The sequence below is a fragment of the Symsagittifera roscoffensis genome, chromosome 10, assembly GCF_963678635.1.
Source record: "Symsagittifera roscoffensis chromosome 10, txSymRosc1.1, whole genome shotgun sequence".
NCBI classification, from domain to species: domain Eukaryota; kingdom Metazoa; phylum Xenacoelomorpha; order Acoela; family Convolutidae; genus Symsagittifera; species Symsagittifera roscoffensis.
In genome coordinates, this window is record NC_087071.1 from 37,881,195 (window position 1) to 37,908,473 (window position 27,279).

Genomic DNA, 27,279 nt, shown 5'->3' on the forward strand with positions numbered 1-27,279 from the left:
GTACTTGGATTTTTCTAAATTTCTCACTCTGTGACCAATTGCTCATTGGTGCTGATTTGAAATCAGTTTTTTTGGTTGCCTTCAGGATTTGAGTCATCCAGAATTTAACGTTCTTTTGGGTTTTGTGAGTCACGTTGATCCGATAGCTTTCTTGCGGTATTTTCTTTTTGGCTCTTCCGAAGGTCTTTTTGTGTTTATCTTTTTGACCTCCTTTTTGGCTACACTCTGCAGGCACCAGAATTTTCACTTCCGCGATATTGCTTTCTCGGTATAGGGAGCCTGTTGCTGTCTTTACAGTAGCTGCGGTTTCCCAGACCAGACGACTTTACCTTCAATGCGTCTGTGAGCGGTTTCCTTTTTTACGGCGTTCATCCTTTTGTAGAATACCCTCAAATAGATCCTTTAGTTACGTAGCAGTATGTAGACAACCGCATATTTAGACTCGTCAGTATTTAGACAATTACTGTAATAACCATTCAAAATCGAGACAAGGAAGAAATGAATAACAAAAAACTATTTATTTTGTAAACTTGCTTTCTCATCTTGATTTTGATTGGGTAATATGGTAATTGTCTGCTTATTGACGAGTTTAAACACGCGGTTGTATGAATACAGACCGCACTCCGATCCTTTGTCGACCATTCTAGTTTGTCTTTTATAAAACCCTTCTCCCATGAGTAGAGTAGCCCTTTTCTTGTTTCTGAGTTTATCGTGCTGGTTTCGTGTACGATCCGTCTGAAAACACTTGCCGCCGCATCCCGACGTTCGGCATTCCACCTGGCGATGGCTACCAGATGGTGTTTCAGCGCTCGTGCTCGCACTCCATCCCTTGCAGACGATACATTTTGCTTGAACAGCTGTTCTGCTCGTTCCTTACAGTCTTTACATTTTTGCCGGACTGATCGATCCTTCTTTTCATTTTCGTGGCTCTGAGGGCAGGTCGCTCCAAATGTTGTTTATCTAATAAACCAGAGTTATGAAATAATTCATCCTTTATGATCTTAAGTTCGTTTTTTGGTAGTCGATTGAAGTGGGCCTCCAAAGAATCCTCAAAAGAAAATTGTTGAATATCTTTTTTCTTATGATTGTACTGTGGCATTTTTTAACGATGAGAAATTTTTGTCCAGCAACATAACACCGATTCTTCTTTAAACTGTTTTTATTGTCTTTTCCACCGTGCCACATCCTCGGTGGTCGCCTTCTGGACCAAGATTTTGCTCGATTTTTTTATTCCATGCAAAATTATGTTTTAATTTTTTCATCGTTTTCCGTTGAATCCCCAAAATCACTCAATTTTAGTAGATCCCGTATCCCAAATCTGTCGAAAAACGACGGACGAATTTTTATTGACGAATTTCCACCAGTCGATTTTGTGACTTTTACAGACGGAACTTTGGAGTACCGATCGATTGCTACCAAGAAATTATATATATTTTTCTTTATGATCCTCTACTGGTCTTTCTTAATCTAACTTCACTTCCTGACCCTGCTGCGGTTGGGGTTTGGTGGAGCTTTTTGATTGATCTATTTAGCAATTTTACCTTATCTGGTGCAAATTCTGCACTCCGCGACAAAATTAACGATGTCTTTATGCAGATGGGACTACAACAAGTAGTTTCAGATATCTATCATAGTCACTTGGCCTGGATGTCCGCGGTGAATTTTCTGTAAACCTTTCTGCCTAAGTTGTCCAGGAACAGCTAGTCAATTATCGACCATTATGCAGTCGTCAATGATCGCCATTCGGTGCCACAGTGGATTCGTATAGGGACTCTTTAGTTGGGAGCCTCGCCTGTCGTTCCTTTCAAACGTTAACGAACCATTCAGACCATCCGCTTAGGCGATTCATCCGCTCATGCAATTCATTGAGACGTCAACCGATATAAGTTCGGTTAAAAGATAGATTTGAAAGGTCTGGACAAGTTGAACAACTCCTCTGCGCATCAAAAACTTGTTCTTCATCGTCAAGTGGCTGACTCCTCTGCTAGGCAGTGTCATGCTCCTTTCTTGACTGTATTCGTTTTTTTTAACGTATGCTCCGCTTCTTCTATTGGCATCGTTTCCTGCTTTTCTTTTTCTTCTTTATCTTCTGTTTTTCTCGGGCTTAGCATTTCCTTATTCTTAGTTTCAAGGTACAGAATATGAAAAAACATCCGAAGTCTGATTTTTACTGTGTTTTTTGTTAGAGTGTTTGCAACTATATTATTTTCTAGTAGATTGTTCCAAATTGGTGGAGTTTCATAAAAACAAATTTTCAAAAACTTTAGTTTTTTTTTGCTGTTTGAAGATGTGTGTTTGTTCAATAATGTTAACTTATTTGATGATTTGGGAAATCTAACTTGATGCAGGCTGGTAAAAAGTTTTTCGTCGAATTTTCCAGAAATGGCATGAAATTTTCCAATCTAGGTAAAACGCAAGCGGTATTGTTTTTTATATTTTCATTCAAATCTGAAGTTAAGCGCATATGAGTTACCTACACTATCCAAAGGCAAGCGGATAGTGTAGCTAGCTCAGGACAAGTGCATTCCTTAGCAGCACTCTGGTGTTTATTTGCAACGGCTTTTGATGAGTTGTAATGTTTCAAAACCACCATGCGATTTTTGTTAGAAATAATTTTTCTTCAGTTTTTTCTTTTCCGATACGAATGGAACATTTTTTTTTATTCTTACTAAATTTTTGAGCTCTCTTTCAAATTAAATGGATATGTTTTTTAAATATCTTGATTGCTTTTGACAGCTATTTTCAAGTTGATTGATAGCTTTTTTTGGTATTTCGTTGTCAACAGAGAGCAGTTGAGATTGGTTCAGATAGTTTTTGCAAATTTTAAAAAATAGTGATCCAAGGCCTGCACCTTGCGGCACGCCTGAAATAGATAGATCCAATCTGAGTTGGTATGATTAATTTCTGTTAACTGCTGTCTGTGGCTCACAAATTTTTAGTCAGATCAATTTGAGAAACCTGTGTTTTCAAGTTTAATATCAAATGCCTTGAAGATTTTATTGAAAATTTTCTTGAAATATTTATGAAATCAAATGCCTTGAAGGATCAAGAAAGGAGCCAGGAACAGTTTCGTCATTAATAATTCTATTTCAAAAAAATCACTAACAGGCGATTATTTAAAAGCTAGCGCAACAAGTTTAATTGACGATTTTCAAAGTCAACATTTTTTTTTGTTATATAACCACTTTGAGAAAATTACACAATTACAATTAAAAATTCAAATTAACTTTCTAAGGTTTCGAAGTACTATTTCGACACAGTAAATTTGTAATTAGTTTTACTTCCTTGAGGACAGGAGACAAAAAAGCTAAGCATCTCTTCCAAAAAAGTAAATCCTCAAAATTCTTTTGGAATAAATCACAGTAGAGGCAGTTGCTTGTACTTGATAAGTTCAGCTGGAATCTGCGTGCCTTGTCCAGAAAAACATTAAAAGTCAACTTGTGCAAAAAAATGTTCTCCCACAACTCAAGTTTATGTAGACACCAAATGTTCAGAGTATATAATTGAATCAGAGTATAATGAATATACTGAAATCTATTGAATAAATTGAATATGAGTATTTTGATTTAGATTACAGGCCTCGCAGCCCACTCTTTTTGACTAGTTTTAGACGTGTAACAAAGGGTAATTTCTGCATGTATCGTTCATCACAAAAAGTTTTTTTTTAAATACGTCTCTCGATTTTGTGTGATTTGAAATGACCAAATCTTAATTTGTACTGCCGGCTACCAAATAAGTTTTTTCACACCTTAATCAAGCAAAAAAAAAACAGTTTTTTGTAATAAAGTTTGCAAATCGAGGAGTAATTGACTTTTTGGCCAGGTCTGTGGAATCCAAATACTCTGTCTAATACCATTCCACCGTCTTCAAAAATTTGTACAGTATGTGCGTTAAACCAATACCGCCGTTTAAACCACTCTGATTTGAATATCGAGTGTTCCACTCTGTGGTTCTTCAACTGATTTTTTACAAGTTCCTGACATGAAATAACAGTAATTAAATCTACATCTATGTCGCGCAACATGAAAAATTTTGGGTAGTACATAAAGTGAGTCTGTGAAAGATTTGCTTAAAGAAAGAGGCCGCTCTCAGTTTTTGGTTGCTCTGTTAACAAATCTATTACATTGTGTCTTTGATCGAAAGCAAAAAGTAACACCCAAGCTTTTGGTTTGATCAACAAATTTGAATGTCGATAGATCTACACAAAAGGTTTCACTATTTGACACAGTAATTTTTAGCTGCGTTTGCTAGCGGTACTTTGCTAAGCTTCTGTCAAAATCTTCAATTTTTTATATGCATGTAATGTCATTGGCACACAAATTTTCTTTGGAAGAAACTCACCAATGAATTTAAATTTTTTACTTGGGCCTATTTTTGAAGAACGTTGCGGCTTCATGAACGCGATTTATAAACACGCAGATAGAGACATTTTTGCCTATCACGGCGATAAGTTTCAAAGCTGGACGTCAGGAGCCGTTACTCCGTATTTTGCTTTTGTGTTCAGGTACAAAACTGTAAAGGCATAAGCTGCAAAAAATCTAGATTTAAACCAACAAGATGACTTACGAAAGCTATCTGTCGCCTCTGTCAAAAGCTTTCGAAAAAACAATTTTCACTACATAATCTTTTTTTTTGTTAATTTTTCAGGGGTAAACGACTTTTTTATATTTTGTTCATCTGTAGGCTTCTGGCGGCCAGTTAAATAAGCATATTGGCTTCCTTTGATAATGCCGCACAAAATTGTTTCTAAGCGTTCAATCAATTGAGTCAGCTTATGAAAAGTCACTGTTTTTTTCGAATTTCCCTTTTTTCTAAAGAGAATATAGAATGGATGCGGAGATTTTTGTCGAGGTGTTTTTAAAAGCGCAGAATTTTCTGTCAAATTTTGAACTGAATTTCTGGTTTAGTTTAGACAAGTTAAAGTAATCTTTGAAGTTTTAGACCAGATTGCGGACATCCATGTCTGTTGTTTTTTGTCGAACTGAACAACTGAGCTGAGTTTTACCCGTCGGACAATCTCTGTGCCAGAAAGCTTCAATTGCTGAGATTTTTCTGAATTTTTTCCCCAGATTGTTTCTCTAGATTGCTTCAAATTGACCGTGGGGGTAATAATAACTTATTTCGATCAGAAACAACCGTGTCACACTAGGCGAGATTCTCATTTTTACTAGGTACTGATATTAGATTTTGTATTCACGTAGACTTCTGATTCTATCGTGTCGTTATGTTGAATTAATAAACTGTAGGGCGCTGAACATCTTTAAAAAAACTCAAAGAAATATGTTCGAGATGCGCAGTGAGGGGTTTTTCTTTCGTTCAATCACCTACGAAACCACTGTCTGAACTCTGAAATAGGAGTATTTTGTCTTTTCTTAAGAAACACCAGTCCATGATGTCCTTTAGCTTGTTTTCCTTGTAATTTACATTTGAAAATTCATAAAAAAGTGGAATATAAACAAAGAAAATTCACACCATCCTTTAATCTGAAAGAATGCTTTCGCAAATTGTATGACCTATCTCGTAAAAGATTTATTTTTGGATAGTCACTTCTAGTACAGCTCGCTCTTTGAATGCCTTGTCACCAGATTTATTGATTATGCAGCTTTCTCATGATGTAACTGTTCTGTGATTAATTTCAAATGGTAGTTAGAGAAATTTCATTGCGTATAATTTTTCACGAACAAATAGCAGATTTGTGATTTTGACCTTTGACAGTTTCGATATATCTGTTGGTTGTAGACGTTTTGGAAATCGTGACTTTTCCTCTTGCTTGATTATTTCAAGCGCACGTTCTGTAGATTTTTGCCATTTTAACATAAGTACCCAAGTCTCATTTGTGAATGGCGGAATCAATTTAGTACCTGGATTTTTCTAAATTTCTCACTTTGTGACCAATTGCTCATTGGTGCTGATTTGAAATCAGTTTTTTTGATTGCCTTCATGATTTGAGTCATCCAGAATTTAACGTTCTATTGGGTTTTGTGAGTCACGTTGATCCGATAGCTTTCTTGCGGTATTTTCTTTTTGGCTCTTCCGAAGGTCTTTTTGTGTTTATCTTTTTGACCTCCTTTTTGGCAACACTCTGCAGGCACCAGAATTTTCACTTCCGCGATATTGCTTTCTCGGTATAGGGAGCCTGTTGCTGTCTTTACAGGAGCTGCGGTTTCCCAGACCAGACGACTTTACCTTCAATGCGTCTGTGAGCGCTTTCCTTTTTTACTGCGTTCATCTTTTTGTAGAATACACTCAAATAGATCCTTTAGTTACGTAGAAGTATGTAGACAACCGCATATTTAGACTCGTCAGTATTTAGACAATTACTGTAATAACCATTCAAACTCGAGACAAGGAAGAAATGAATAACGAAAAACTATTTATTTTGTAAACTTGCTTTCTCATCTTGATTTTGATTGGGTAATATGGTAATTGTCTGCTTATTGACGAGTTTAAACACGCGGTTGTGTGAATACAGACCGCACTCCGATCCTTTGTCGACCATTCTAGTTTGTCTTTTATAAAACCCTTCTCCCATGAGTAGAGTAGCTCTTTTCTTGTTTCTGAGTTTATCGTGCTGGTTTCGTGTACGATCCGTCTGAAAACACTTGCCGCCGCATCCCGACGTTCGGCATTCCACCTGGCGTTGGCTTCCAGATGGTCTTTCAGCGCTCGTGCTCGCACTCCATCCCTTGCAGACGATACGTTCTGCTTGAACATCGGTTCTGCTCGTTCCTTACAGTCTTTACATTTTTGCCGGACTGATCGATCCTTCTTTTCATTTGCGTGGCTCTGAGGGCAGATCGCTCCAAATGTTGTTTATTTAATAAACCAGAGTTATGAAATAATTTATTCTTTATGATCTTAAGTTCGTTTTTTGGTAGTCGATTGAAGTGTGCAAAAAAATGTTCTCCCACAACTCAAGTTTATGTAGACACCAAATGTTCAGAGTATATAATTGAATCAGAGTATAATGAATATACTGAAATCTATTGAATAAATTGAATATGAGTATTTTGATTTAGATTACAGGCCTCGCAGCCCACTCTTTTTGACTAGTTTTAGACGTGTAACAAAGGGTAATTTCTGCATGTATCGTTCATCACAAAAAGTTTTTTTTTTAAATACGTCTCTCGATTTTGTGTGATTTGAAATGACCAAATCTTAATTTGTACTGCCGGCTACCAAATAAGTTTTTTCACACCTTAATCAAGCAAAAAAAAAACAGTTTTTTGTAATAAAGTTTGCAAATCGAGGAGTAATTGACTTTTTGGCCAGGTCTGTGGAATCCAAATACTCTGTCTAATACCATTCCACCGTCTTCAAAAATTTGTACAGTATGTGCGTTAAACCAATACCGCCGTTTAAACCACTCTGATTTGAATATCGAGTGTTCCACTCTGTGGTTCTTCAACTGATTTTTTACAAGTTCCTGACATGAAATAACAGTAATTAAATCTACATCTATGTCGCGCAACATGAAAAATTTTGGGTAGTACATAAAGTGAGTCTGTGAAAGATTTGCTTAAAGAAAGAGGCCGCTCTCAGTTTTTGGTTGCTCTGTTAACAAATCTATTACATTGTGTCTTTGATCGAAAGCAAAAAGTAACACCCAAGCTTTTGGTTTGATCAACAAATTTGAATGTCGATAGATCTACACAAAAGGTTTCACTATTTGACACAGTAATTTTTAGCTGCGTTTGCTAGCGGTACTTTGCTAAGCTTCTGTCAAAATCTTCAATTTTTTATATGCATGTAATGTCATTGGCACACAAATTTTCTTTGGAAGAAACTCACCAATGAATTTAAATTTTTTACTTGGGCCTATTTTTGAAGAACTTTGCGGCTTCATGAACGCGATTTATAAACACGCAGATAGAGACATTTTTGCCTATCACGGCGATAAGTTTCAAAGCTGGACGTCAGGAGCCGTTACTCCGTATTTTGCTTTTGTGTTCAGGTACAAAACTGTAAAGGCATAAGCTGCAAAAAATCTAGATTTAAACCAACAAGATGACTTACGAAAGCTATCTGTCGCCTCTGTCAAAAGCTTTCGAAAAAACAATTTTCACTACATAATCTTTTTTTTTGTTAATTTTTCAGGGGTAAACGACTTTTTTTATATTTTGTTCATCTGTAGGCTTCTGGCGGCCAGTTAAATAAGCATATTGGCTTCCTTTGATAATGCCGCACAAAATTGTTTCTAAGCGTTCAATCAATTGAGTCAGCTTATGAAAAGTCACTGTTTTTTTTCGAATTTCCCTTTTTTCTAAAGAGAATATAGAATGGATGCGGAGATTTTTGTCGAGGTGTTTTTAAAAGCGCAGAATTTTCTGTCAAATTTTGAACTGAATTTCTGGTTTAGTTTAGACAAGTTAAAGTAATCTTTGAAGTTTTAGACCAGATTGCGGACATCCATGTCTGTTGTTTTTTGTCGAACTGAACAACTGAGCTGAGTTTTACCCGTCGGACAATCTCTGTGCCAGAAAGCTTCAATTGCTGAGATTTTTCTGAATTTTTTCCCCAGATTGTTTCTCTAGATTGCTTCAAATTGACCGTGGGGGTAATAATAACTTATTTCGATCAGAAACAACCGTGTCACACTAGGCGAGATTCTCATTTTTACTAGGTACTGATATTAGATTTTGTATTCACGTAGACTTCTGATTCTATCGTGTCGTTATGTTGAATTAATAAACTGTAGGGCGCTGAACATCTTTAAAAAAACTCAAAGAAATATGTTCGAGATGCGCAGTGAGGGGTTTTTCTTTCGTTCAATCACCTACGAAACCACTGTCTGAACTCTGAAATAGGAGTATTTTGTCTTTTCTTAAGAAACACCAGTCCATGATGTCCTTTAGCTTGTTTTCCTTGTAATTTACATTTGAAAATTCATAAAAAAGTGGAATATAAACAAAGAAAATTCACACCATCCTTTAATCTGAAAGAATGCTTTCGCAAATTGTATGACCTATCTCGTAAAAGATTTATTTTTGGATAGTCACTTCTAGTACAGCTCGCTCTTTGAATGCCTTGTCACCAGATTTATTGATTATGCAGCTTTCTCATGATGTAACTGTTCTGTGATTAATTTCAAATGGTAGTTAGAGAAATTTCATTGCGTATAATTTTTCACGAACAAATAGCAGATTTGTGATTTTGACCTTTGACAGTTTCGATATATCTGTTGGTTGTAGACGTTTTGGAAATCGTGACTTTTCCTCTTGCTTGATTATTTCAAGCGCACGTTCTGTAGATTTTTGCCATTTTAACATAAGTACCCAAGTCTCATTTGTGAATGGCGGAATCAATTTAGTACCTGGATTTTTCTAAATTTCTCACTTTGTGACCAATTGCTCATTGGTGCTGATTTGAAATCAGTTTTTTTGATTGCCTTCATGATTTGAGTCATCCAGAATTTAACGTTCTATTGGGTTTTGTGAGTCACGTTGATCCGATAGCTTTCTTGCGGTATTTTCTTTTTGGCTCTTCCGAAGGTCTTTTTGTGTTTATCTTTTTGACCTCCTTTTTGGCAACACTCTGCAGGCACCAGAATTTTCACTTCCGCGATATTGCTTTCTCGGTATAGGGAGCCTGTTGCTGTCTTTACAGGAGCTGCGGTTTCCCAGACCAGACGACTTTACCTTCAATGCGTCTGTGAGCGCTTTCCTTTTTTACTGCGTTCATCTTTTTGTAGAATACACTCAAATAGATCCTTTAGTTACGTAGCAGTATGTAGACAACCGCATATTTAGACTCGTCAGTATTTAGACAATTACTGTAATAACCATTCAAACTCGAGACAAGGAAGAAATGAATAACGAAAAACTATTTATTTTGTAAACTTGCTTTCTCATCTTGATTTTGATTGGGTAATATGGTAATTGTCTGCTTATTGACGAGTTTAAACACGCGGTTGTGTGAATACAGACCGCACTCCGATCCTTTGTCGACCATTCTAGTTTGTCTTTTATAAAACCCTTCTCCCATGAGTAGAGTAGCTCTTTTCTTGTTTCTGAGTTTATCGTGCTGGTTTCGTGTACGATCCGTCTGAAAACACTTGCCGCCGCATCCCGACGTTCGGCATTCCACCTGGCGTTGGCTTCCAGATGGTGTTTCAGCGCTCGTGCTCGCACTCCATCCCTTGCAGACGATACGTTCTGCTTGAACAGCTGTTCTGATCGTTCCTTACAGTCTTTACATTTTTGCCAGACTGATCGATCCTTCTTTTCATTTGCGTGGCTCTGAATTTTTGTCCAGCAACATAACACCGATTCTTCTTTAAACTGTTTTTATTGTCTTTTCCACCGTGCCACATCCTCGGTGGTCGCCTTCTGGACCAAGATTTTGCTCGATTTTTTTATTCCGTGCAAAATTATGTTTTAATTTTTTCATCGTTTTCCGTTGAATCCCCAAAATCACTCAATTTTAGTAGATCCCGTATCCCATATCTGTCGAAAAACGAGGGACGAATTTTTATTGACGAATTTCCACCAGTCGATTTTGTGACTTTTACAGACGGAACTTTGGAGTACCGATCGATTGCTACCAAGAAATTATATATATTTTTACTTTATGATCCTCTACTGGTCTTGCTTAATCTAACTATACTTCCTGACCCTGCTGCGGTTGGGGTTTGGTGGAGCTTTTTGATTGATCTATTTAGCAATTTTACCTTATCTGGTGCAAATTCTGCACTCCGCGACAAAATTAACGATGTCTTTATGCAGATGGGACTACAACAAGTAGTTTCAGATATCTATCATAGTCACTTGGCCTGGATGTCCGCGGTGAATTTTCTGTAAACCTTTCTGCCTAAGTTGTCCAGGAACAGCTAGTCAATTATCGACCATTATGCAGTCGTCAATGATCGCCATTCGGTGCCACAGTGGATTCGTAAAGGGACTCTTTAGTTGGGAGCCTCGCCTGTCGTTCCTTTCAAACGTTAACGAACCATTCAGACCATCCGCTTAGGCGATTCATCCGCTCATGCAATTCATTGAGACGTCAACCGATATAAGTTCGGTTAAAAGATATATTTGAAAGGTCTGGACAAGTTGAACAACTCCTCTGCGCATCAAAAACTTGTTCTTCATCGTCAAGTGGCTGACTCCTCTGCTAGGCAGTGTCATGCTCTTTTCTTGACTGTATTCGTTTTTTTTAACGTATGCTCCGCTTCTTCTATTGGCATCGTTTCCTGCTTTTCTTTTTCTTCTTTATCTTCTGTTTTTCTCGGGCTTAGCATTTTCTTATCCTTAGTTTCAAGTTACAGAATATGAAAAAACATCCGAAGTCTGATTTTGACTGTGTTTTTTGTTAGAGTGTTTGCAACTAAATTATTTTCTAGTAGATTGTTCCAAATTGGTGGAGTTTCATAAAAACAAATTTTCAAAATTTTTAGTTTTTTTTTGCTGTTTGAAGATGTGTGTTTGTTCAGTAATGTTAACTTATTTGATGATTTGGGTAATCTACCTTGATGCAGGCTGGTAAAAAGTTTTTCGTCGAATTTTCCAGAAATGGCATGAAATTTTCCAATCTAGGTAAAGCGCAAGCGGTATTGTTTTTTATATTTTCATTCAAATCTGAAGTTAAGCGCATATGAGCTACCTACACTATCCAAAGGCAAGCGGATAGTGTAGCTAGCTCAGGACAAGTGCATTCCTTAGCAGCACTCTGGTGTTTATTTGCAACGGCTTTTGATGAGTTGTAATGTTTCAAAACCACCATGCGATTTTTGTTAGAAATAATTTTTCTTCAGTTTTTTCTTTTCCGATACGAATGGAACATTTTTTTTTATTTTAACTAAATTTTTGAGCTCTCTTTCAAATTAAATGAATATAATTTTGAAATATCTTGATTGGTTTTGACAGCTATTTTCAAGTTGATTGATAGCTTTTTTTGGTATTTCGTTGTCAACAGAGAGCAGTTGAGATTGGTTCAGATAGTTTTTGCAATTTTTAAAAAATAGTGATCCAAGGCCTGCATCTTGCGGCACGCCTGAAATAGATAGATCCAATCTGAGTTGGTATGATTAATTTCTGTTTACTGCTGTCTGTGGCTCACAAATTTTTAGTCAGATCAATTTGGGAAACCTGTGTTTTCAAGTTTAATATCAAATGCCTTGAAGATTTTATTGAAAATTTTCTTGAAATATTTATGAAATCAAATGCCTTGAAGGATCAAGAAAGGAGCCAGGAACCGTTTCGTCATTATTAATTCTATTTCAAAAAAATCACCAACAGGCGATCATTTAAAAGCTAGCGCAACAAGTTGAATTCACGATTTTCAAAGTCAACATTTTTTTTTGTTATATAACCACTTTGAGAAAATTGCACAATTACAATTAAAAATTCAAATTAACTTTCCAAGGTTTCGAAGTACTTTTTCGACACAGTAAATTTGTAATTAGTTTTACTTCCTTGAGGACAGGAGGCAAAAGATTTCCAGTCCTGTATCTTGAGAATTTTCGTCCAAAAAAGCTAAGCATCTCTTCCAAAAAGTAAATCCTCAAAATTCTTCTGGAATAAATCACAGTAGAGGCAGCTGCTTGTACTTGATAAGTTCAGCTGGAATCTGCGTGCCTTGTCCAGAAAAACATTAAAAGTCAACTTGTGCAAAAAAATGTTCTACCTAAACTCAAGTTTATGTAGACACCAAATGTTCAGAGTATATAATTGAATCAGAGTATAATGAATATACTGAAATCTATTGAATAAATTGAATATGAGTATTTTGATTTAGATTACAGGCCTCGCAGCCCACTCTTTTTGAATAGTTTTAGACGTGTAACAAAGGGTAATTTCTGCATGTATCGTTCATCACAAAAAGTTTTTTTTTTAAATACATCTCTCGATTTTGTGTGATTTGAAATGACCAAATCTTAATTTGTACTGCCGGCTACCAAATAAGTTTTTTCACACCTTAATCAAGCAAAAAAAACAGTTTTTTGTAATAAAGTTTGCAAATCGAGGAGTAATTGACTTTTTGGCCAGGTCTGTGGAATCCAAATACTCTGTCTAATACCATTCCACCGTCTTCAAAAATTTGTACAGTATGTGCGTTAAACCAATACCGCCGTTTAAACCACTCTGATTTGAATATCGAGTGTTCCACTCTGTGGTTCTTCAACTGATTTTTTACAAATTCCTGCTATGAAATAACAGTAATTAAATCTACATCTATGTCGCGCAACATGAAAAATTTTGGGTAGTACATAAAGTGAGTCTGTGAAAGATTTGCTTAAAGAAAGAGGCCGCTCTCAGTTTTTGGTTGCTCTGTTAACAAATCTATTACATTGTGTCTTTGATCGAAAGCAAAAAGTAACACCCAAGCTTTTGGTTTGATCAACAAATTTGAATGTCGATAGATCTACACAAAAGGTTTCACTATTTGACACAGTAATTTTTAGCTGCGTTTGCTAGCGGTACTTTGCTAAGCTTCTGTCAAAATCTTCAATTTTTTATATGCATGTAATGTCATTGGCACACAAATTTTCTTTGGAAGAAACTCACCAATGAATTTAAATTTTTTACTTGGGCCTATTTTTGAAGAACTTTGCGGCTTCATGAACGCGATTTATAAACACGCAGATAGAGACATTTTTGCCTATCACGGCGATAAGTTTCAAAGCTGGACGTCAGGAGCCGTTACTCCGTATTTTGCTTTTGTGTTCAGGTACAAAACTGTAAAGGCATAAGCTGCAAAAAATCTAGATTTAAACCAACAAGATGACTTACGAAAGCTATCTGTCGCCTCTGTCAAAAGCTTTCGAAAAAACAATTTTCACTACATAATCTTTTTTTTTGTTAATTTTTCAGGGGTAAACGACTTTTTTATATTTTGTTCATCTGTAGGCTTCTGGCGGCCAGTTAAATAAGCATATTGGCTTCCTTTGATAATGCCGCACAAAATTGTTTCTAAGCGTTCAATCAATTGAGTCAGCTTATGAAAAGTCACTGTTTTTTTCGAATTTCCCTTTTTTCTAAAGAGAATATAGAATGGATGCGGAGATTTTTGTCGAGGTGTTTTTAAAAGCGCAGAATTTTCTGTCAAATTTTGAACTGAATTTCTGGTTTAGTTTAGACAAGTTAAAGTAATCTTTGAAGTTTTAGACCAGATTGCGGACATCCATGTCTGTTGTTTTTTGTCGAACTGAACAACTGAGCTGAGTTTTACCCGTCGGACAATCTCTGTGCCAGAAAGCTTCAATTGCTGAGATTTTTCTGAATTTTTTCCCCAGATTGTTTCTCTAGATTGCTTCAAATTGACCGTGGGGGTAATAATAACTTATTTCGATCAGAAACAACCGTGTCACACTAGGCGAGATTCTCATTTTTACTAGGTACTGATATTAGATTTTGTATTCACGTAGACTTCTGATTCTATCGTGTCGTTATGTTGAATTAATAAACTGTAGGGCGCTGAACATCTTTAAAAAAACTCAAAGAAATATGTTCGAGATGCGCAGTGAGGGGTTTTTCTTTCGTTCAATCACCTACGAAACCACTGTCTGAACTCTGAAATAGGAGTATTTTGTCTTTTCTTAAGAAACACCAGTCCATGATGTCCTTTAGCTTGTTTTCCTTGTAATTTACATTTGAAAATTCATAAAAAAGTGGAATATAAACAAACAAAATTCACACCATCCTTTAATCTGAAAGAATGCTTTCGCAAATTGTATGACCTATCTCGTAAAAGATTTATTTTTGGATAGTCACTTCTAGTACAGCTCGCTCTTTGAATGCCTTGTCCTCAGATTTATTGATTATGCAGCTTTCTCATGATGTAACTGTGCTGTGATTAATTTCAAATGGTAGTTAGAGTAATTTCATTGCGTATAGTTTTTCACGAACAAATAGCAGATTTGTGATTTTGACCTTTGACAGTTTCGATATATCTGTTGGTTGTAGACGTTTTGGAAATCGTGACTTTTCCTCTTGCTGGATTGTTTCAGAAGCGCACGTGCTGTAGATTTTTCCCATTTTAACATAAGTACCCAAGTCTTATTTTTGAATGGCGGAATCAATTTAGTACCTGGATTTTTCTAACTTTCTCTCTCTGTGACCGATTGCTCAACGGTGCTGATTTGAAATCAGTTTTTTGGTTGCCTTCAGGATTTGAGTCAGTCAGAATTTAACGTTCTATTGGGTTTTGTGAGTCACTAAACTGTTCATTCGACAAGGTTTCCTTTGAAGTCAAAGACCAAATCGTTAAGCTTCATCTGTTACGTCTGATGAAAATCGCTTTGTTTTTATTCGGTTTTTATAATTTCAATTAGGGTTCACCAATTTTGTACAAATTCTATTTCATTAAAAGTCAAACGGCGATAGTCAAGTTTTGCAACAGTCGATCACTCACATTACATATAAGTTCAAGAGAAACGTGCCCTATAACCAGTGGCTCAATGGTCAGGGACAACTATCTCTTGTGCTTTTATACCTCAATCAATCGGAGCCAATTTGCGGTTCGCTTTTGAAATGGAACTTTGAGATCGTTACAGCTCATAGTCCACAACCATAATATCCCCCATTCTAGATAAAACTACTACGCACCCATGGCTAGGTCTCTAGTTACCTAAAACACTCGAACGCCCTTTAAAACAGGGTTGGGATCTCAAGTAAACACCATTAGTTTATATTGAACAGTATACTTTTGATCCATTTCAGATGGATCAGTGAGCAAGTCGGTCATATTTGGAAGTTTGACTTTAAGCTGAACGTTTAAACTGGATTTTGGGGAGAAGCGCAATTTTTGAAAAAATTTAATCGAGCCTGTTATGCTCAAGTTTCTCGCGACAACTGAAAATACGAGAAAATAATCAGAAAAATCGAATCATAATGAAATATACGCAATTTTACTGAAATTATACGACGAGATTAGAGCTATCATGTTCCTGACGGGAAGATGAAATCGCTGGAAAAGAGAAAAAAAAGCAATCGATTGTATTGGAGTGAACCTTGAGTGGAAAGGTGGACAGCTGAAACTGCCCAATGGTTCAAATCGAAAACTTGTTTCTTGAGCTAAAACTTATTTATTTAAAACTTCCTGAGTCAAACTTAATTACCAAATCAATTCTAGAGTTGCTTTACAGTTTAGTTACTCAATTGTAGAGGTTGTGTCGGTATGTAAGTACCCAATTTAAATTTCTTGTGTGTTTTATATTTTTAAGTTGAGTTAGGGAGAGTTTTTAGGTTGATCCATCTGAAAGGGATCAAAGGTCCACTGTCCAATAAAACTAACGGTATACGTAAAGTTCTGACCCTTTTTTTAACGGTGCTCGTGTGTTTTGGGTATTTTGGCGACTGTTACCCAGCCTAGAACTCGTTTCACTTCAACATGGTTTTCTAAAATATGCTTAGTAGTTCAATTCAGTACTCACATTGAGACAACAACTCTGGAACTAATTCCAGACACGATCAAATACACTAATTGTATATAGGAAGTTTAAAATGTTAATTCAAACGTTTTCGCACATTTTGTGCATCATCAGGATTAAAATTTTTTACAATTTTTACAAAACCATCAAAGATCTGAAAAATGAAAAACATGTCTAGTAATGCTTTCAAACATTTTGACCCATCAAGTTTAAACAACTGTAATCACATAATAACTTAAGAAATCAATAATAACACTTTTCTGTAAATATCTGATATTTCGTTTTAGTCGGTCTGTCTGGCCAGCATAGGTGGAGTTACATTCACTACATGTAAGCTTATACACCTCTTTGGATCTCAGTTCACGAGCAAAGGAAGTTATAAAAGATGGCAGGCATGTTTTCAATTTTCTTGTTGTAAGAACTATTTGCGCCCCGGATACTTGCCAAACTTTTGCAGCTAACAGTTGAGATGGATTGCCTCGATATTGCATTGTGAAAAGGGGGATGAGTCTTTTAACCATTTATCATTTCTCGGTTCTGATGCCTTCACCTCTAAACTTTTGTTTCCTTCAAGGATCTTGCTGAGAGTTCCAAACACTACCCTGTTCGACCACTTTTTCGGATATTGATTTTCAATCCCTTGTTGCCGATTTTTTTTCCAATGCCTGATCAAAATTGTCCCATGTTGAGGTTTTTCTGAAATCTCTATGAAACGTTCTTCATAACGTTTCTCTTGTACTGCAAAGATGCGCAACCTCTGAAAATTAGATTTGTGCCGGTATTAGTGGGTTTTTGGTACCAACCACATTTGAGCTTTTTTCCTGAGTCCTCGTTGACATTTAAATCCAAAAAAGCCAAATTACCGTTACTATCAAGTTCTTCTATGGTGAACTGCAAGAGAACTAACCTAGGATCGCCCTTGACAGTTCTAACTATGTAGTCCATATATCTTAGAAAAACTTTAACACCATTCTCAGCCCGATTTGCTTCCTGTTGTTTTTTGCAAGCAATGCAATACCATACTGTTTCAGCGATGTCTGCGTATTCAGACTCCAATATGTTACCACACCCTAATTGCTACCAAATCGAACCAGCTTCGCATTCTACCCCTTTAGTCCGATATGTCACGTTTTTCTGACATCCAGGGCAGACCTCCTTGTTACCCTCATTTAGCACAGTCAATTCTTTTTTTAATGCAGGTTCGTATTCTTTGAGCCACAAATTGGCCAGTATTACTGCAAGGGAGGCGCCCATTCCTAAACCGTTTTTTTTGTACATACCAAAAACCCTTGCATTTAAAGTGTACCATATTCACTGCCAAATTCAGTAGTTTTTTCATAGTCTTGCGAGATGTTTCCTGAGGGTTGAGATGCTCATTTAATCTCCTCAGGGCTATTTCAACCGCTTCCTTGAGCGGGAAATTAGTGTACAAACTCTTTACATCAAGGGGATCATACTCTCATCAGAGTCTAGTTCAGTTTTCTCCAAGATCTTCCTGGCCATTTGAGTGTTAGTTTTTATGTTTGCCCCCTCAATTTCATCAAAATACTTTGCCAATGTTTTATTTAGGTTGTCATATGAGCTACCCGGTAAAGAAAGGATGGGACGAAGGGGTGTGCCTGGTTCATGTACTTTTGCTAATCCATACAGCCTAGACGGCTGTGCTCCCGTTGATCTCAACCTAGTATACAGCGCTTCGCTAATCTCGTCCTTCTTTTTCTTGGCGAGTAATTCCTTGTTTATGTCTTTATCAATTTTCATGATCACGCTGTCTGTCAGATTCTTCCTCTCTAAATTATTATGCCTGTAATAAATTTTTCAGTTTCTTCACATATGTCTCTTTTTTTCATTAGACAAAAACCCACGCCTTTATCAAATGGCACTGCCAGAAGACCGTTGTCCTTTAAATGTTTTCTGGCTTTTTCAAAACCTTTGCCAGAGGAGGTCTGTTTCACATTCTTAGCATATCTCTTTGCAACTGCTTCAATCTCACATAATTTTTCTCCGGGTAATCTATTTAACTTCAATTCAGACAAAAAACTGACAATGTCGGCAAGGAAGGAAATTTCATTGAATTTGTCTCGTACCGGATGTTTTGGTCCAAAACGTCAGACTTCCCGCACCCAAAGCGGCAAAACCACTTCATCTAAAATTCTAACTGATTTTTCATCCAAGTTTTTAAACGGTCTCTCCTGTCTTTCCGAAAGTTTTTCAAGCTTCATCTTGTGTCTGCCTATCAGGTTATTGACACTACACCTTGCTTTCAGGTTCAGATAGAATTTTAGCGAAGGCCACCACTTCTCATCTATACCGCTTCTCACTACCCCACAAGCTTTTGCTAGGCTATCCGATGCCTTGGCCTTTTCCAGATTTGCCTGGCTTAACTCAGATCTCAGGAGTCTCAATTGAAAGCTGTGCACCGCTTGATCCAAAAAAATTCCGTTGTCAGGCACGCGAAACCGTTAAAAATCTGGTATAATGTCGTCATCAAGACATTTTTTCAGAAATTTATTTCTTAGGAAACTGGTATTAAATTTTTTTTAAATGTTTTAAATCATCTAACACAAGTTTCCAAGTGAGTTTTCTCTTCCTGTCCAACCTAATGAGTGGTTGTGGCAGCAAAGTTGCGGTCATCTCTTCTTTGCAGGCCACTTGCACTTAAACTCATGTTGCACTCAGCAAAAAAAAACAGACTCAATAGTATCTTACCACTTATTGGTAGTTGGGCTCCGTCTGAAGGTCCCCCGCCAACACCTCCGCTTTCCGCGCTTTTGCCCTGCCGCGTCCCTGCGATGGCTTCTTGGTCTTGGCCCGTTTTTTGAGAAAATGCCTGGTAGCTGGTATCGATAGGACAGCACAACCCGTAGTGACTTCAGTTCCAACTCACTTGACTGAAGCAGTTGGAGATACTCTCTGAGGAACGCAGGATTCTGTCCCTTGCTGCTAGAGATAAGGTTACCGGTTGTCTTTATGACGATTATCTCTGTCTTCCGCAGATCCTCAAAAATATCGGGAATGCCCGTTCTCCTGCAATAGACAATGGCACTTGTTTGTCTTCGCTTCGATTGTAGATTCACCAGTAGTTCAGCAAGTAGGCAGGGCGTATAAATGTTAGTGCGATGGGAGGATATGCTGTTGTTCAGCACATCGTACCAGAGGATAATCTGCTTACTGGCCAGAGGTTGCCGTTCCAATAATACCCGTAAATTCTTCCCCCTGTTCAGGGTATTGGGGTTCTAACTTGAAACTTAATTGAAACTGTTCAGGGTAACTTGTATCTGCTCAGGGTATTAACTTGAAACTTAATTGTAAGTCTAGAAGTTTCAAGTTAAGATCGGAAGTAAAACTCCTGTAGTTTTAACAAGTTTTTTATATTGTTTTTGGAAAACTGGGTCACTTCAGCGGGGATCTTCCTGGTCAAGGTTCCTATTGCTTCAAGCTTAGCACTCACGTATCCACTATCTGAGCTGGTGCGTGTCACGGAGCCGATTGCCCGGATAGCCGAAAAATAAATTCGTTCCCGGATAGCCGAAAAATAAATTCGTTCTCGGATAACCGAAATTTTGGATCTACTTAACAATTACCCCCTCCCTTCTACCCCTCTTACCCATTTCTTAATGGGGGGGTATTCGTTACTAGGTACCATAGGAAGGGAATACTGAAGAGATCCTACAAACTTACTTAAAAACTTTGTTTTCTTATTTCGAGTACCCTTTTCTCTTTAGGTCGACCGAATTGATTTTTCGAGCTCTCCCTAAGCACGATTTAGTCCCGGTTCTGCCAAATTTTCTGCGCCGCAGTCAAATTTTCAAAAACAGTCCAAAAAAAGCGTTTTTAGACACTTTTTGGAAAATTTTGATAAATATATTGGCGCCAAATATGTCAAATCCCTGATCGAAAGGGGGTCGAATCCCTGAAAAGCAAACGCCACCACACCCCCCCTAAATCCGACTCTGCTTTGGTTCTGTAGCGGATTTAGGGAGGGTCGGATCCCTTTTGAAAATCCACCCTCGAGAAATTCCTCTGCTTCGGTTGTTGAAGTGGTCGAATCCCTGCAGTAGTCGGACTTTTGCTGTTAATTAATTCAATGAGAGTAAAAGTATTAGCCAATCAAATCTCTTAAAAATGTTCGGATTTTTTTTAGTTTTAACAGGCTGCAAAATTTTTTGTCCAATCAAAATGCGCCTCAATTTAGTGAACAGTTTTCTGATTTAATTTAAATAAAACAGGAGGTATTTAGTTTTTTCGGCTATCCGGGAATGCGGCTCCGTGGGTACGCACCTCTGAGCTCTCTATCAGGAACAAGGCAACTCTACTCAAGGCTGATATAATCGGGCTAATTGAGAATAGCAATTTGGCTCTCGTCTGATGTTCTGTCAGTTTTCCCGCTATGTCAATTCGCCTGTTCTGATATCTGGCTCTTTGTTTCAGTTATCGCGGGAAACTTGAGCATGACGATAGCAATTCAAAATTTGAAAAATTGTATTCGAACCAAAAATGAATATAATTTCTTTCGTATGACCCACTGGATCATTTTTTTCTGCGTCAACGAAAGTTATTTCTATATTTCAAAATTTTACCTTGTTTTGCTTTGCTGTTTTCCTAATGTTCGAACATTGGCAGATAATATGACAGACTTGGGAACAAAGCATGTATATATTTTTGCCTCTGGGATTTTGTTGTTTCAGATCCGCAACACGATGAAAAAGTGTTCGCAGAAATTGTCAGGAAATGCAAGGAATTGCTGTCATCGAATGATGCGAAAAAACAGTCTGCTTCATCGATCAATGAGAAGACGCAGAGCATTTTGTCTGATTTCGTAACCTGTCAGAAATGTAGCGGTACTTTCAGGGATCCACGGTTGATGCCATGTAGTCACACTTTCTGTAAAGAGTGTTTGGCTAACTGGGAAAAGTCACAGAGTGGCGCCCTGACCTGTCCTAAATGTTGGGTCAAATGCGATATCCCTGTAGACAAATTACCAGTTGATACCAGAGCAACGCAGCTTATTGAGGGAGGATTCCAGGCAGGCTCTGCTAGCTCCAGCCAAGCTACTGCAACTATCGAAACCGAAACAGTCGCAGTGGACCAAGAGCTCGCCAAATGGTTTGAAGATAACTCGATTCCGACGGAAGCACAAAAGGTGCTTATCGGTGAAGCATTCGATTCATTAGAAGTTGTGTTGGAATTGACCAAAGACAGTCTCGACAAATTAACTGAGCTGAAAGAGGGACACAGACTCAAAATCTTGAAATCAATCGAAAAATCAAAGCCTAATTTTGACGCTATTTCAAAGTCGGAGGAAATGAAGCTTGTGGAAAGCATTTTCGATGAAAGAATTTTAGAGTCTGGAACTCATCCTAAAGACGCATCGAAATTCTGGGCGGCGTTTGATGAAAAGCAGCGCGATGATGTCACCAGTCAATTTAAAAAATTGGGAGAAAAACTTATAAATTGTGACATTGACTCGCATGTGAGAAGTCTAAAAGCTGATAAACTTCACAAGGTAGCGATGGTTCTTTGCGAAGCAGGAAAATACGAAGATGCAGAGAAATTAGCACTCCAATCCATGGAAACTCGAGAGAATAAAGAAGATCAGTCATACTTTCGGTCGAATGTGTTAATGCTGCTGGCGATGTTGAATAGAATCAGAATCGGTGTAATGTTTATCGACAAGAAAGACACGAGCGTAACGGATTTGTACAAGTGTCATTTGGAACAATGCGATAGTTTATTGAAGAGAGGCGACAAAGTTCTCAGTGACCAAATGAAAATAAAGGTCACTGGTATGAAAATGTTTTCAATCCGATCAGTCAAAGCGAGAGACCCGTAAGTTTTTCTTCTACTAGACTGCCTTGTTTTTAATGTTCTAGGATGTTTTGTAATTTAAGTTTTTAGAATTAACAGGAGTAGCCAGCTGTAGCCAGAGTTACCACTTTCATCCAAGAAAAGAAATTTGAAAGTAAAGACAAAATTAAAAAATATATATATTTTTTTAATATATTTTTTATTAAGTGTGACTTTAATTAGCTGAAAAATCAATAAATTACGAAGTGACAGTAGCTAAGTAGTGTTATAATTGCTTTTGAGTTGAATGGAGGTCAGGCTCTTATTAAATTTCGTTCAAACTAGTCCGAGACCTGAAAATTCAGACAAGTTTTTTCAGAAATGTAAGTTTCCGTATGAAACTGGCAACTTTTTATTGTAATTTTTTAAACAGGAGATTTTTAAGCAAAGCAACTTGTCAAACAGAATCAACTCATCATTCAATGTTGCCTGCTTAAACAATGATAGCAAGTACAACTTGCTTTTGCTCTTTGGTGTAGAGGTAAAGAAAGCGACTTTGGAGCATAAGTTCGGATTCGATCCACAGCGGGACAGTTTTTATGATCTGTAAGTTATTGAACTTGCTTTTTTATGGAACCTAAAAATCCTTGAAGCCCCTCTCACTTGATAAGAAGTGAAACACACGCCTTCACAACAGAATATCTAGTGTTCGAGTCCCAACTGGAATTTGTTTGTTTTTTCGTTGCGCGGAAATTTTTAATATTTTTTGAAAACTGTAATTGTCGGACTATCGTTTGTCTGCTTATTTTTTGTCGGCTTACTGTCCCAAAGCGTGAGTTTTTTGTTCGAAGCATCAATATGTATTTTATTTAAGCAGCTGCAAGTACAATTGAAAGTCGTTCTGTAGTTGGTAACTTAACGCATTTCGATTTTGTATAATTAAATGCTCTTTTTGTGAGATTTTTTTTCTCATTTAAATGGGTCGGCTTTTGCTGTATCGACTCGTCTACCTCATTTTGTGTCGGTTAAAATACATATAGATGTTCTGTTTTTGCGTATTTCAGAGAATTGAACGTAAAACTTCGAATACGTGGAATCGAACGTAAACTTCGAAAATACTTATATAACGGCGGTGATTGTGTTATTGATATGTTTTCCTCAAAAATTGAAGATCGTTCGAGTAAGTTTACGGAGTTTTTTCAGCAATTGTTTCCGTCTCATTTTCTGTCTGCTCATTTACCAGGGCATGTTTGTGTTAGTCCCTTCCCAATCTTCGAGAGTGGTGGGAACAAAAAAATGAAGCTTGAGCATAATAATACGCAGTGTTGTTTTCATGCAAAAAATTTTCATGCAAAAACATTTTTGGGGGTTGTTTTTAAGCGCTGGGCATTTGAAAGCCAATTATCTATCGTGATTTTTGGATCACGACAAATTACTATACTATGGTAGCAAAATGTTTGGCTTTTAAGTCAATGTTTTTGTTTATATACGCACAAGAAAACAATTAGATCACATCTTGGATTTTTTTGTCATACTTGAACATGACTGGATTTTTCATTAAGTTATATAAATATAATTTTTTGTTCAGAAGCTTCAAATATGACGTGAAAACGTTGCTGAAAGTGACCACGAAACTTTGCAAGAATGTTGACGACAAAGGACTGTACGCAGAATTTCTGATGAACGAAGCTCTTCTCGACAACATGAACGAAAAACCGAGCATCGATAATCGAATCAAGAAATTGATCGAAGCGAGAAAAGTCTGCAACGAGGATCGAGATCTCGGAGAATTCACAACATTGATGTCGCGAATTTCTTACAATTTGGGAGGCGCGTTTGAAGAAATCTACAAAGATGAACTATCTTATGAGTGCTTCAGACGATCTTGGTTAATCGATTTACAGCTAAATGGAACCCATCATCCGGAAACTATAAAATCAGGACAGGTGCTGCTGGAAACGGAGCATTTGAAGAAGATTGGACTGGAGAAAAAAGACAATTTACCTGATGATCCAAGGATGAATAATGATGATTTGGAATTTGCAAAGAGGCTGGAACCTGTGTACGCATACAAAAAATAGTTCGAAGAAATAATACAAAAATTAAAGCGAGTATACAATTAACAAACTGAATTATGTCAAAGTTGATTACTAATTAATTCCTCAAACTCGAATATCCCGAGGAAAAAAGACTATTGGAAAATCTTAACGCAACTTTTTCTGTACAAAAAAAAACTTGCTTCTATTGTCATTAAAAATTGTAGATAAAATTTACAAAGGTGTATTTTATTTGTTTTTCTAGATGTAGTTTCAAAACACCGTTATACATTGAATTTTCTATTGTTACGTATCATCTATTGTTGCGTATCATCTATTGTTACGTATCATCTATTGTTACGTATCATCTATTGTTACGTATCATCTATTGTTACGTATCATCTATTGTTACGTATCATCTATTGTTACGTATCATCTATTGTTACGTATCATCTATTGTTACGTATCATCTATTGTTACGTATCAGTATTTAGACAGCCACATATTCATACTCGTCAGTAAGCAGACATACTACAATCAAAATCGAGACAAGGAAAAAATTAATAATTATTTATTTCATAAGTTTGCTTTATCATCTCGATTCTGATTAGGCAGTATAGTAATTTGTTTGCTTACGCGGTTATCTAAATAAAAAACACAGTCCTGTTTTAGGTAGAATAAAGTAATTCTGTAGAATTTAGATGTTTCCTGACAATTTGGGTGTCTCAAAATTTTCTAAGCACCGTTAGACATTCTAAATAACAAATAGCAGACAGTATTGAAATCAAGTGTTGAGATAATTTCAATACTGTTTGTTATCGGTGTGTTTTTGCCTATAATCATTGATGTGAATTTTTTGTCCCAAATTGTGAGTTTTTTGCCGAAGAATTGTAAAACGATCATCTTATTACATAAATCATTAACGTCTTTGGTGTCACCATAGCATTTTTTGTTTTACCAAATAATTAATTTTGTCAAGATAGTTTCAAAATTAAGAAACTATTTTCAAGAGTAATTCTTCTGATAATCGGGAGCGAGACATTTCTAGCGGACATTATTTCTTGCTGTCAATCCTTGCGATTAATGGATATCGAGAGCGACGGTATTCGCATCTTCCTCAAAAATTAGACGCCTGAGCAGCCTCATGGTCCCCCTTTTTATTCTGTTTTGCGGCATCCATTCATGATCAAACGACTCTATAAATTTTCTAAATACGCCTTCGGCAACAAAATGTACATTACAGGGGAGGGGCGGGAGTCCAAATAGCTTGCCTAAAACTAAAATTCACTTTCTGTTCACGCGAAAAAACGGGAGCTGCCCTGGGTATCATGGATTTTAATGCAACTTGGGTTTAAAAGAAACATTTAAAAAAAAAATTTTTGGACATTTTTTACGAAAACTATCCAATCCGTTCCTTTTCTTCGCAAATGGTTCCTTTATTTAAATCAATTTTCGCAATGTGTTTGTTCGAGAAAAGTATTTGCTCGTATAATAAAAATTTACAAAAATTGCTGCATTTTTTGGGAGCTTTGGCATATATAACTATATTGCAAGTGGTCCAAAAGTATTTCTTTTTGTAGTTAATACCAAATTTTTGACATTAACAATGACCTTCAGTTGATTGCATAGTAATCAATTTTTTTAAATCATCAATTGATTTGTTGACCTTTGTTAACGTGTAGAACACGTAAAAATGATTTCCTACGTCACAAGTAACTTTATTTGTGCCATAAAATTTTGCTCATTTTTTGACAATCGAGATTTTGTTTCAAAGCTTAAAACATAGTTCCGGTGCCTAAACTTTCCAAGTGCATAATTTTTAGTTTGATTTCGAACATTATTCTGGTTTCGTATTCAGCTGGTTGCTTAGCAGCTGTTTAATATAGTGTACTTTTTCGCGGTTTGACTTTTGATTTCTTTCTCAAATTGGTTCGTTGCTAAAAAAAGCTTAGTCCACTATCGAGCAGCGAAAAGGCAAAGGTCACAAAAACTTGATTGACTTCAGGTTCCGAAAATGGAATTTAATTTTAAGATATCCCAGCGAAATAAAAATTTTACTAATTGATCCAGTATTCTCAATTTGGGGTAGTTTTATCAAAAAAGCGTCAATCATAAAAATTCAAAGAGCATTGAGACCATTTTCTTTTTTTCTTCAAAATTCGCAAGTGAGTATTTTTTTTCTCTTAACTTGTCGTGTTCATTGACTCTTTTCTGACTGTCTGTTGGCACTGTTTAAATCAATTCAAATTCATTTGATAAATATCTGGAAAATTACGATCACGTTACAAAAGCATAAATGGCGGGTGAAAAAACAATGAATGGCTGTTTCGAACAAGGATGTTGATTTTGAGCATCAACATGGCGATTGAAAACATTGATCGAGTTTTCTCGAATTGGGTTGGAAGCGAGCTAGCGACCGTGTTCTTATAGTAAAACTCTACTTTTTCTGAGCAAATTCGCGAATAGAAAATCTCATTTGTGGCACCTATGCTATACTCACGATCTGAAACGTTGGAAATTTCTTTGCATCTTTTTCTGCTTGATTGCTGTCTAGTGTTTGCCAATCGTGAAGAGATAAGAGGATAGACTTGAACCCTAATCTATCGCACTTAGCTAAAATTATATTAATATGTAGTGGCATTTTATTGAGTAGCATCGGCATTTTATTAGCATCTATAGCTCTTTTCCAACGGCCCGTGGCGCTGATGCGAGGGAATGAGACTCCTAACTATTGAATGTGGCACATAGCAAAAGGTTAGGTTTTCAAAGCTCAGTTTTTTTTCTACTTTTTCGTACTTCACCTTTGCGAGCTGCTCTTTGTCTTTTTCTTGCTTGTGTTGGCGAAGTAAAGCTTAGCTTCTGTTTTTCAAAAAATAACAATTATTCTTCAAAAGGGTTGAACTTTCACGTGTATTTTGAAAAATGGCCATTTTTTCGGTTTCTTTGAGTTTATTGACACGTTTCCAGCTCGCTGTTTGGTTTGTCTTGATAGAATCAATTTATATGTGTTTTACTGCATGCAAAACTCAAATATTATACCCTCATGTGTGATGCCCAAAGCGTCAGCGCAACTTTGGACGGCACAAT

The 27,279-nt window shown here is 36.7% G+C and overlaps 1 protein-coding gene across 1 annotated transcript in view; it reads left to right on the forward strand.

Annotated features, from left to right (window-relative positions):
* LOC134855325 (uncharacterized) overlaps window positions 1–24,458 on the forward strand; it is a 49,643-nt gene extending 25,185 nt beyond the window's left edge. Inside the window, exons 3-4 of the mRNA XM_063871822.1 lie at window positions 21,058–22,198; window positions 23,745–24,458. Coding sequence (XP_063727892.1) covers window positions 21,058–22,198; window positions 23,745–24,237 — 1,634 coding nt within the window. The 3' untranslated portion in view covers window positions 24,238–24,458. The remainder of the gene's footprint in view (window positions 1–21,057; window positions 22,199–23,744) is intronic.
* Window positions 24,459–27,279: the final 2,821 nt, after the last annotated feature.